This window comes from Rhinichthys klamathensis, unplaced genomic scaffold, assembly GCF_029890125.1.
Source record: "Rhinichthys klamathensis goyatoka isolate OS25496 unplaced genomic scaffold, OSU_Roscu_1.1 h1tg000054l_1, whole genome shotgun sequence".
NCBI lineage: Eukaryota > Metazoa > Chordata > Actinopteri > Cypriniformes > Leuciscidae > Rhinichthys > Rhinichthys klamathensis.
Window position 1 is genome coordinate 43,494 of NW_026606599.1, and position 11,507 is coordinate 55,000.

General features: G+C 46.5%; 2 protein-coding genes across 2 annotated transcripts in view; both read right to left on the reverse strand.

Moving 5' to 3' along the window:
* LOC130083203 (Fanconi anemia group A protein) overlaps positions 1–6,104 on the reverse strand; it is a gene marked incomplete at its 3' end in the record, with an annotated part of 37,426 nt that extends 31,322 nt beyond the window's left edge. Inside the window, exons 1-2 of the mRNA XM_056248273.1 lie at positions 5,944–6,104; positions 3,604–3,713 (exon numbers count right to left, since the gene is read on the reverse strand). Of these exons, the coding sequence (XP_056104248.1) occupies positions 3,604–3,713; positions 5,944–6,070 (237 nt within the window). The remainder of the gene's footprint in view (positions 1–3,603; positions 3,714–5,943) is intronic.
* A 2,364-nt stretch (positions 6,105–8,468) lies between these two features.
* Positions 8,469–10,451, reverse strand: slc10a3 (solute carrier family 10 member 3). The gene has a single exon (XM_056248297.1). The coding sequence runs from the start codon at positions 10,089–10,091 to the stop codon at positions 8,727–8,729; it is 1,365 nt and encodes a 454-aa protein (XP_056104272.1). The 5' UTR covers positions 10,092–10,451; the 3' UTR covers positions 8,469–8,726.
* Between the last annotated feature and the right edge of the window lie 1,056 nt (positions 10,452–11,507).

The following is an 11,507-nucleotide window of genomic DNA, read 5'->3' on the forward strand; positions in this document are numbered from 1 at the left end:
TGTGTGTCTGTGTTGTGTGTCGGTGTTGTGTGTCGGTGTTGTGTGTCGGTGTGATCTCCAGTAGCAGCTCTGGTGTTGTGTGTCTGTGTTGTGTGTTGTGTGTCAGTGTTGTGTGTTGTGTGTCGGTGTTGTGTGTCAGTGTTGTGTGTTGTGTGTCGGTGTGATCTCCAGTGGCAGTTGTGGTGTTGTGTATCGGTGTTGTGTGTCTGTGTTGTGTGTCGGTGTTGTGTGTCGGTGTTGTGTGTCGGTGTGATCTCCAGTAGCAGCTCTGGTGTTGTGTGTCTGTGTTGTGTGTTGTGTGTCAGTGTTGTGTGTTGTGTGTCGGTGTTGTGTGTCAGTGTTGTGTGTTGTGTGTCGGTGTGATCTCCAGTGGCAGTTGTGGTGTTGTGTATCGGTGTTGTGTGTCAGTGTTGTGTGTCAGTGTTGTGTGTTCTGTGTCAGTGTTGTGTGTCAGTGTTGTGTGTTGGTGTTGTGTGTCGGTGTGATCTCCAGTGGCAGCTCTGGTGTTGTGTGTCGGTGTTGTGTGTCGGTGTTGTGTGTCGGTGTTGTGTGTCAGTGTTGTGTGTTCTGTGTCAGTGTTGTGTGTTGGTGTTGTGTGTCGGTGTGATCTCCAGTGGCAGCTCTGGTGTTGTGTGTCGGTGTTGTGTGTCGGTGTTGTGTGTCAGTGTTGTGTGTCAGTGTTGTGTGTCAGTGTTGTGTGTTCTGTGTCAGTGTTGTGTGTTGGTGTTGTGTGTCGGTGCAATCTCCAGTGGCAGCTCTGGTGTTGTGTGTCTGTGTTGTGTGTCGGTGTTGTGTGTCAGTGTTGTGTGTCAGTGTTGTGTGTCAGTGTTGTGTGTTCTGTGTCAGTGTTGTGTGTTGGTGTTGTGTGTCGGTGTGATCTCCAGTGGCAGCTCTGGTGTTGTGTGTCGGTGTTGTGTGTCGGTGTTGTGTGTCAGTGTTGTGTGTCAGTGTTGTGTGTTCTGTGTCAGTGTTGTGTGTTGTGTGTCGGTGTTGTGTGTCAGTGTGATCTCCAGTGGCAGCTCTGGTGTTGTGTGTCGGTGTTGTGTGTCGGTGTGATCTCCAGTGGCAGCTCTGGTGTTGTGTGTCTGTGTTGTGTGTCGGTGTTGTGTGTCAGTGTTGTGTGTCAGTGTTGTGTGTTCTGTGTCAGTGTTGTGTGTTGTGTGTCGGTGTTGTGTGTCAGTGTGATCTCCAGTGGCAGCTCTGGTGTTGTGTGTCGGTGTTGTGTGTCGGTGTTGTGTGTTCTGTGTCAGTGTTGTGTGTTGGTGTTGTGTGTCGGTGTGATCTCCAGTGGCAGCTCTGGTGTTGTGTGTCGGTGTTGTGTGTCGGTGTTGTGTGTCGGTGTTGTGTGTCGGTGTGATCTCCAGTGGCAGCTCTGGTGTTGTGTGTCTGTGTTGTGTGTCGGTGTTGTGTGTCAGTGTTGTGTGTCAGTGTTGTGTGTTCTGTGTCAGTGTTGTGTGTTGTGTGTCGGTGTTGTGTGTCAGTGTGATCTCCAGTGGCAGCTCTGGTGTTGTGTGTCTGTGTTGTGTGTCGGTGTTGTGTGTCAGTGTTGTGTGTCAGTGTTGTGTGTTCTGTGTCAGTGTTGTGTGTTGTGTGTCAGTGTTGTGTGTCAGTGTTGTGTGTCAGTGTTGTGTGTCAGTGTTGTGTGTCAGTGTTGTGTGTCAGTGTTGTGTGTCAGTGTTGTGTGTTGGTGTGATCTCCAGTGGCAGCTCTGGTGTTGTGTGTCGGTGTTGTGTGTCGGTGTTGTGTGTCGGTGTTGTGTGTCGGTGTGATCTCCAGTGGCAGCTCTGGTGTTGTGTGTCGGTGTTGTGTGTCGGTGTTGTGTGTCGTGTGTTGTGTGTCGGTGTTGTGTGTCAGTGTTGTGTGTCGGTGTGATCTCCAGTGGCAGCTCTGGTGTTGTGTGTCGGTGTTGTGTGTCAGTGTTGTGTGTTGTGTGTCGGTGTGATCTCCAGTGGCAGCTCTGGTGTTGTGTGTCGGTGTTGTGTGTCAGTGTTGTGTGTCAGTGTGATCTCCAGTGGCAGCTCTGGTGTTGTGTGTCGGTATTGTGTGTCGGTGTTGTGTGTCGGTGTTGTGTGTCGGTGTTGTGTGTCGTGTGTTGTGTGTCGGTGCTGTGTGTCAGTGTTGTGTGTTGTGTGTCGGTGTGATCTCCAGTAGCAGCTCTGGTGTTGTGTGTCTGTGTTGTGTGTCGGTGTGATCTCCAGTAGCAGCTCTGGTGTTGTGTGTCTGTGTTGTGTGTTGTGTGTCAGTGTTGTGTGTTGTGTGTCGGTGTTGTGTGTCAGTGTGATCTCCAGTGGCAGCTCTGGTGTTGTGTGTCTGTGTTGTGTGTCGGTGTTGTGTGTCAGTGTTGTGTGTCAGTGTTGTGTGTTCTGTGTCAGTGTTGTGTGTTGTGTGTCAGTGTTGTGTGTCAGTGTTGTGTGTCAGTGTTGTGTGTCAGTGTTGTGTGTCAGTGTTGTGTGTCAGTGTTGTGTGTTGGTGTGATCTCCAGTGGCAGCTCTGGTGTTGTGTGTCGGTGTTGTGTGTCGGTGTTGTGTGTCGGTGTTGTGTGTCGGTGTGATCTCCAGTGGCAGCTCTGGTGTTGTGTGTCGGTGTTGTGTGTCGGTGTTGTGTGTCGTGTGTTGTGTGTCGGTGTTGTGTGTCAGTGTTGTGTGTCGGTGTGATCTCCAGTGGCAGCTCTGGTGTTGTGTGTCGGTGTTGTGTGTCAGTGTTGTGTGTTGTGTGTCGGTATGATCTCCAGTGGCAGCTCTGGTGTTGTGTGTCGGTGTTGTGTGTCAGTGTTGTGTGTCAGTGTGATCTCCAGTGGCAGCTCTGGTGTTGTGTGTCGGTATTGTGTGTCGGTGTTGTGTGTCGGTGTTGTGTGTCGGTGTTGTGTGTCGTGTGTTGTGTGTCGGTGCTGTGTGTCAGTGTTGTGTGTTGTGTGTCGGTGTGATCTCCAGTGGCAGCTCTGGTGTTGTGTGTCAGTGTTGTGTGTCAGTGTTGTGTGTTGTGTGTCGGTGTGATCTCCAGTAGCAGCTCTGGTGTTGTGTGTCTGTGTTGTGTGTCGGTGTGATCTCCAGTAGCAGCTCTGGTGTTGTGTGTCTGTGTTGTGTGTTGTGTGTCAGTGTTGTGTGTTGTGTGTCGGTGTTGTGTGTCAGTGTTGTGTGTTGTGTGTCGGTGTGATCTCCAGTGGCAGTTGTGGTGTTGTGTATCGGTGTTGTGTGTCTGTGTTGTGTGTCGGTGTTGTGTGTCGGTGTTGTGTGTCGGTGTGATCTCCAGTAGCAGCTCTGGTGTTGTGTGTCTGTGTTGTGTGTTGTGTGTTGTGTGTCGGTGTTGTGTGTCAGTGTTGTGTGTTGTGTGTCGGTGTGATCTCCAGTGGCAGTTGTGGTGTTGTGTATCGGTGTTGTGTGTCGGTGTTGTGTGTCGGTGTTGTGTGTTGTGTGTCAGTGTTGTGTGTCAGTGTGATCTCCAGTGGCAGCTCTGGTGTTGTGTGTCTGTGTTGTGTGTCGGTGTTGTGTGTCGGTGTTGTGTACTTGGACTCACTGTGATCTCCAGTGGCAGCTCTGGTGTTGTGTGTCGGTGTTGTGTGTTGTGTGTCGGTGTTGTGTGTCGGTATTGTGTACTCGGACTCACTGTGATCTCCAGCAGAAGTTGTGTTGTGTTCTGGTTTCTCATCAGCAGATTCACGCTGGATTCCTGGAGCTGCTCCTCATCATCTCTGCGTCTCTTCAGAGATCTGCGCGCTACACAAACACACAAACACACAATCACTTCACATTATTCACTCACTGCCTCTTCAGAGATCTGCGCGCTACACAAACACACAACCACACAATCACTTCATATTCGCTCACTAAGTCTCTTAAAGGGATACTCCACCCAAAAATGAAAATTCTGTCATCATTTCCTCACCCTCAAGTTGTTGCAACCCTGTGTGAGTTTCTTCTTCTGCTGAACACGAAGGAAGATATTATGAAGAACGATTGGAACTTTGGCAACATTGGCCCTGTCCCAATACCCGCACTTGCGCCCTTGTGCCCCTCAAATGCGCGTTCTCGCTAAGGGGTGCAAGACCGTAGGGTGTCCCGATCCTCTAATAGTGTTCTCCAGGGGTGATCATAAGGGCACTTAATGCACCCCTTTCGCAAGTGCGCATCAGACCTCACTTTGCTGTGGGATATTACCCAGAATCCTTGTAGTGTTGTGACGTTTCGAACAGCTAACCAATGGGGGAGAACGGTTGCTATGGTGCTGTTCGGGAGCGGAAACTCCGAAGATAAAGGAAGCCGGTGTGGTGAAGTGTTTTTCAAGGCCGCGAAATTTAAAAATATTAGTGTTATCGTGTCACGAAATGTAGTTTTAAGAGTTTTTCAGTCGAGAATATAGTTGTTTAAAGCTCAAATCTGTGGTTTGTTTATAAAGATAGCGCCTATTTAAAAATTTGATCTGACTTTTTCGGAGTTCCAGGGATCAGCGGGCGCACAGCGCTCATGTACCCCGCCTGGAACAGCCTTACCTCGGCTAGTCATTCTGACGTTTCCCGCGGGCTCTGTGTCTAGTGGTTAAACATGAGCTATAAATCGGCTTTTGTATATCTAACAGGCGATCTTTGGTCTCATTAATCTATGATTTGTTCCCTGGCAAATCATTTTGGCTGAGGGCAAAGTGAAGTTTCATAACTTTATATATTTAGGCTATTTAACTGTAACGTTAGCCTATTGACTTATGTTTGACTGAATCTTTTAACTTGCTTTATTTCTTGACTTATATAGCTTCTTATACTTTTTAGGCTACTTATACTTTAATAATGGCTATTATTGATCAATAAAACTGAAATGTAACAAAAAGAGACAGGGTTGTGTCATTTTATTTCATATAACCTGTGTAAGACTATTTTAATATATACCCTATATATCACCAACACGTCATGTATTTTTTCATGTATGGGATGGGAAGAATTTCATATATCAATTTCCATAATAACATAATTAAAATTGTTTCGAATCGCTGTGAATACGGTAAGGCAGTATAAGCTCAGGTAAACCCCAATCACAATTTATCTTATCAGTTATTACAATTTATCTTAGCCAAAAACTAATTTAATATTAATAACATTAACAGAAAGGTTGGGAGCTAAGAGTAAAAAAAGATATACATTTTTTCATTCAAAGGATTGTGTCATGTTACAGCTATTATAAGCAGCACACACATTAGCCAAATGAACGGTGTTTACTCCCCTGATCACAACAGAAGTGACGTAGATAGTGACGTGTGCAAAACTGTCCCAATTCTGCTCTTCACAGCTTCGGGCCCTTGCACACTTACTCCGCTAAGTGCACTTTCAACAAGTGTCCACTTCCAGGAAGGCCTTAGGGCTCAAGTGAGTATTGGGACTGGGCCATTGACTTCCAGAGTATTTTTTTTTTTTTCTACTATGGAAGTCAATGGTGCCAAACAACCGTTTGGTTCCAATCGTTCTTCAAAATATCTTCCTTTGTGTTCAGCAGAAGAAGAAACTCACACAGGTTTGCAACAACTTGAGGGTGAGGAAATGATGACAGAATTTTCATTTCTGGGTGTAGTATCCCTTTAAGAGATCTTCAAAATTCTGACTCTCAATGATGACTTTTATGTCGCTCATCTTTTCATCGCATAAATATTATTAGTATGTCATATTTTCGATCTAATATGTCATATTTTCAACTTTCATCCACAAAAATGGCTGCAGGTCATACTTTTTAATCCAATAATGTCATAATTCTGACTTTTCGTCTAGTAAAGTGTCATAGGTTCCACTTTTATGTCATAGTTATGAATTAGCATATCATATTTTCGACATTTCACCTCATAAAGATGACTTTCTATGTCGTCATGTGGACATTGTGTGTCATTGCCATAGGTCATTACTGTGAGAATGATGTTGTTGTGTGTCCGGAAGGGGTGTGTGTGTGTGTGTGTAGAGTTGTGTCTCACCGAGCAGAGCCGTAATGGCGGAGGAGTGTGTGGAGTGATCCGCGCTGCTGAACATGCTGCGATAAACACTCAATCTGAGATAAACACACTCTATCTGATCGATCCTGTGCGGAATTAAACTACACATATAGAACACACACACACACACGTTCCTCAGCAGATCTGATTTGCACAACAATCCCGCGCGCCGCACGTCACGGCGCTCACTGGCTGCGTGAGAGCGGAAGTGTGTTTTTATTGGTTCCGAGCCAACCGGCAGCAGCCAATCGTTATGGGCGCCTCTGTCGTCAGCCAATCACAGGTGGCGCAGAGCGAGCGTCACACCAATGACAGAAAGATGTGCCACTCTAATACTACACAAGCTGGTTCCCGCAGCTCCACATGAGTTAATGCAGTTTGCATGGAAGTCTCCGTGAAGCCAAACATGTTTTCACCTCATATTATTTACAATAATCGTTATTTTATCATTTTGGCTTTTTTCTAAAATGACGAATCAGGCAATAAGGAGTTAGATAATAGCAATGGTGTAAAGTACTGAAGTAAATGTAATTAGTTACTGTATTTTTTGGCTACTTTGTAGTTTTACTGAGCATCAAATATATTAGCAACTTTTACTCTCTACTTGACTATATTTTTTAATAAGTAAATGTACTTTTTACTCCAATAGCCTGCATTTGTGAAGAGTGATGCATCATTTCTGCTATAAAGAAGCGGTCTCGTATTGAGGAACATGATCAGTGTGTTTGGCCTTTACTCACTCAAACTGCTCTACAAGGCCACTTCACACGAGTGCGAGTGTGTAAACTATAGTTGTGTTTGATTTATGAGATGAGGTCATGACGAGGGCAAAACCAGCACACACAGTGCAAGTAGACTTTGATTATTTAATTTTACTTATTATTTTATTTATCCGCTATGTTGTTGAGACCTTTATGAAGGATTTGGGTTGATGGCCTTTTAGTGCACTTGAGCTGAACTGAGACTGAGAGTTTGTAGACGTTGTGTCGACCTTTATTTATTGCAATATTTAAGTGTACAGTTTAATTTAGATTTTAGAAAATAAACATGATTTCTCATATTACAAATCAATTTTCTTATTTTCTCTGGCATGTCTCTCAGCTGTCGAGGACTAGTGCATATTTGAGCCTATGTGTTCAGTATGAGTAAAACACGTCAGGACTCTTAAAATCAGATTCTCTAAGACTTTTCCTCGAGGCGTATTGGAATTGGCTTGTAACTTGTAATGGAGTAATTTCTGCTGTAAGGAATCAGCACTTTACTCCAGTGTGGTCTTCAGGTGCTCTCTACACCTCTGTATCTTGTTTTATAAGATAGGCTATAATCACATTCATAAGATCAGGGGCATAAACACAGCCAGTAAAGACCGTGTACGAGCACTAGCACTGAGTGATGAATGTGTCATAAGTTATAATGTGCAACCGGCCAACTCAAACCCAGTCCTGATGAAATATTCATGTGCATTATTGTCCTCATCTCATAATGGATTTCTGTGTTACCCTTGTGACGTTAGTGAGATCTACCTTTGTTTGTGTAAGAAAATATTCTGAATATTAAATTAAACAAAGCTGTTTGTTCAAGTTTCACACGCATGTAAGGCAGTTCTTCCTGTTAGCGGTCAGAAGAGCACTGACACTAAGATGTGTGCGACACTAGGAACAAACAACGGATGGCGAAATCCTGGAGTCAGATCAACAGAAAACCTGATATCTCTAAAGAGCAAAGAGCACTGGAGTAAAGGTCAGAGTTCACCCACTCACTCCAGACCTGTGGAGCATAGAAGAAGACACATGAAGAACACTGTGTCGGTCCAAACTCAATCACAGTTTCAAGCTGCAAAAGGACAATAACCCATAAATCTCCAGTCGACACCCAACCCTTGACACTTTGGACCCGATTGACTTTCACTGTGTGGACACACACAGCTCAAACATCATCATTCTGCTGTGCTGGGTGAAGGCTTGTGACTCAGGACAAGGGTTAACAGGCACACTGTTTTAATGTTAATAAAAATACTTTCATAAAGACAGCATATGATACATTTTAGAAAGGTAAAGTCTGTTTTCAACTCACAAATGGAATATTTGATAACACTTTATTTTAGTGTCCTTGTTACTCATAGTTACTGTAGTAATAACTGTACATTACATCCCATTAATCCCTGTAGTAACTACATTTAGTTAATTATTATAATAACAATAGTTAATACAAATATTACTCAGTACTTAAATGCATAATTTCACTGTAACACGGACACCTTAAAATAAAGGTGCCATTGTTAAAGTGTAATTATAAATGTAAGTACTGAGTAATATTAATTAACTATAGGGTTAAGGTATGTTTAGGGTTAGTTGCATGTAATTATGCATAATTTACTGTTATTATTACTATGGTAAGTACATATGTAACAAGGACACTGTAAAATAAAGCGTTACGACATAAAGTGTAACTGAATGTGTGATTGAGAGTCGAATATAACTCAAGCTCGTACCCAAAGACACGGTCCGTCTCGTCAAAATGCATTTAATCATCATTGCGCATGAACAATCAACAGCAACATCTTCTGTAAACAGGGTACAAACAAACCATCTGAATTACAAAATAACAAACAGCAGAATTAGAAAAATATCTGGTTTATCTTCCATAAACACTGTCATCGTAATGCACGTAAGATTAAAATCTGATTAAAAAAGGCTGAACGTAAGGAGAAGGCCTTTGGTTGAGCGCCGCGTCTGGCAGTGGTGCGTGGCAGTCGTAGCCGGCGGTCAGGCGGGGGTGCGCGAGGCAGGCGTTAGGCACAGGCGTCGGTGCGCGGCGTGAGCTAGCACTAGCAGGAGCATCTCCGTCGTGCTGCTGAGCGCTACGAGGAACGGCGCCTGCGAGGCGTAGTCCGCCTCCGTCCGCTGGAACGACAGCTGCATGACGGCCAGCGCCAGGAGACTGTTCTGCACGCCCACCTCGATGCTAACCGTCCTGCGCTGCGGCGCCGCTAGCCCCGCCAGCCGCGCCATCGCCAGCCCCAGCAGCAGCCCGAACACCGGCACCGTCAGGCCTGCCGCTATGACCGGCCCGCGCACGTTCGCCAGGATCGACGAGCCCATCTGGTAGGCCATGAAGATCCCGCCCACGATTAGCACGAAGCTGAAGGGGCGGATGAGCGTGAGCAGCACGCGGGTGACGGCGGGCAGCCGCAGCTTCACTAGCATGCCCAGCGAGATGGGGATGGCGATGAAGAGCAGCGTGCCGAGGATCTTGACGAAGGGCACGTGGAGCGCGGCGTGGACGCCTAGCAGCCAGCCGTAGAACGCCGAGGACAGTGGCATGGCAGCGGTGGCGACCACGGTGGACACGAGCGTCATGCTAATGGCTAAAGTGACGTCTCCGCCTAGCAGCAGGCTGTACAGGTATCCGCCGCCTCCGCCCGGCGCCGAGCAGGTGATCACCAGGCCTAGCGACAGCGCCTTGGGGAGCGCGGCTAACCGGGACAGGCCGTACCCATACAGCGGCATTATGAGGAACTGTCCCGCGACGCCTAGCAGCAGCGGCACCGGCCTCTTCAGCAGCGCTAGCAGAACCTCCACCTCCACCTTGCAGCCGAACGCGCACTTGTTGACGAAGATGAGCGGCAGCAGCGCGAACAAGATGGGGTTCTCCGAGAAGTGCGACAGCCCGCCGGACTCCAGGAGCCGGGCCGCCGGGTCGTCCTCGCCCGCCGCCACCCTGATGGAGTAATCGCTGCGCTCCTCGATGAGCACCGGCTCCGAGTCGCGGTCCAGGTCCAGCAGCTGGATGAGCAGCGGAGCCGTTCCAGGAACCCCGGAGCGGATGCTAATCACGTAGCTGTTCGCGGCTCCCGCTCGCCCGCCGTCCGTCACGTTCAGCACGGAGATCACGTCCGGGTCCAGAGACCTCACCCGAACCGTCTGCTTCAGGCTCTCGCGACCCTTCCGGCCCCCGGAGCTGCGGTACACACTGGAGATCACGATCACGCCGCGCGTGTTCTGCGGAAACTCAAACTCCAGCGAGGAGCCGTCTCCGATGTGAAGGTACTGAAGCGGTTTCTGCTCCTGATCTGGATCTTCTGCTTGAGCGATTAACAACAGGCAGCTCAACACGAGCACTGTCTTCATGTCTCCACCATCACCGAGACCCAAACACACCGCAGAAAGCCTCTCATATGATCCTCAGTGAATATCTCTCCTCAGACAACATCTTTGAATCCTCACAGATCTGGTCACGATCGTACAAATCCGCTTCACAGTCATCTCATGACGGCTGACACCGGAACTCACTTCAGCACGAGCGCCTCACAGATGTTATTTCCGTGTTTGGGGATTATTATGTCTTAATCCTGAGGATGATCTCGTCATGTTTACTGTTCTCTGTCGCGGTATTTTGCTCTCGTCATCTCTGCTGGTGAATCCGGTCTGATCAGCTCGAGCGGTTACTACGGGCGACTCCCTTCAGAAAAAGGGGATTAGCGGAAGAGCGACAAACTGCCGAAAGTGGGCGGGGCTTAACGGCGCGGAGCCGTCTCTGATTGGTCATTTACGACTAGTTTACGCAATAATGTTTATGTTTTTACTCTTCACCTCGTATATCAAATCCAGCGTCTATTAAAGTTTGTTAACGTCACTATTCAAGTATAAAATATTATCCAGACCGTAGATGAAACGGCTCAGATTTGGCGTTGGTCACGTGACACGCGTTTTTTTATTCAACGCTGCGAGGAAGGGCCAATCACAGTGGCTTGTGATTACATTTCGAGGTGTTTTGTTTGATTATTTCAGAGAGACTGCAGAAGCGGATTTGCATTTATGTATAAGGTACCAGTCCTTGAAAAGGGCACTTTTAAGCAATTATAGTTTCAGAACACAAATGTCTCCGGTGAAGAATAAATGTCCTAGCTCATGTGAATGAGACTGGGTTGAGGAGTGGGCTTTCTGAGCAGCGTAGCGCCCCCTGCAGGAATAGGTTAAACCAGGGAAACTGGGAATGTCTTCTCCTCCCAGTAACACTCCTCGGGAAACACGGAAACACCCCGGCTCGTGAGCCTACGGAAGCCGGCCGTGGACTAACCTCACAAACAGGCCGTAATGCTAGCATATTAATCTCCTAGGGTTGTAAAAGTGTGCTGGGACTGCAGAATACTACAGAAACACTAAGTGCATTGATTATTTGGACTGATTATTATTTTATTTTTTACATGTTACTGAACTCTTCTAACACTCATGTGCCATATTATTGTGTAACCATATCATTATTGTTGACATGTTAGTAAATCACTCTAATTATCTTAGAGGTGGAAATGACGCCACCTGTCTGTAATCAACATGTCTCTGCATAATTATACCTGATTAATCATTATCTGATTATAAGTCCGATCTATGTGTAGAACAGATTATATACACAGCCGTTGAAAAGATTGGGCTCAAATAAATCAATACTTTTATTTAGCAAGGACACGTTAATCAGAAGTGACAAAAACACCGTTCTTTAAAACTTTGTGCTCATCAAATAATCCTGAAAAACACACGCAAACAATC

Bases quoted from the DNA above. Each gene is read 5' to 3' on its own strand.
- slc10a3 (XM_056248297.1), bottom strand. From the start codon at position 10,091: ATGAAGACAGTGCTCGTGTTGAGCTGCCTGTTGTTAATCGCTCAAGCA.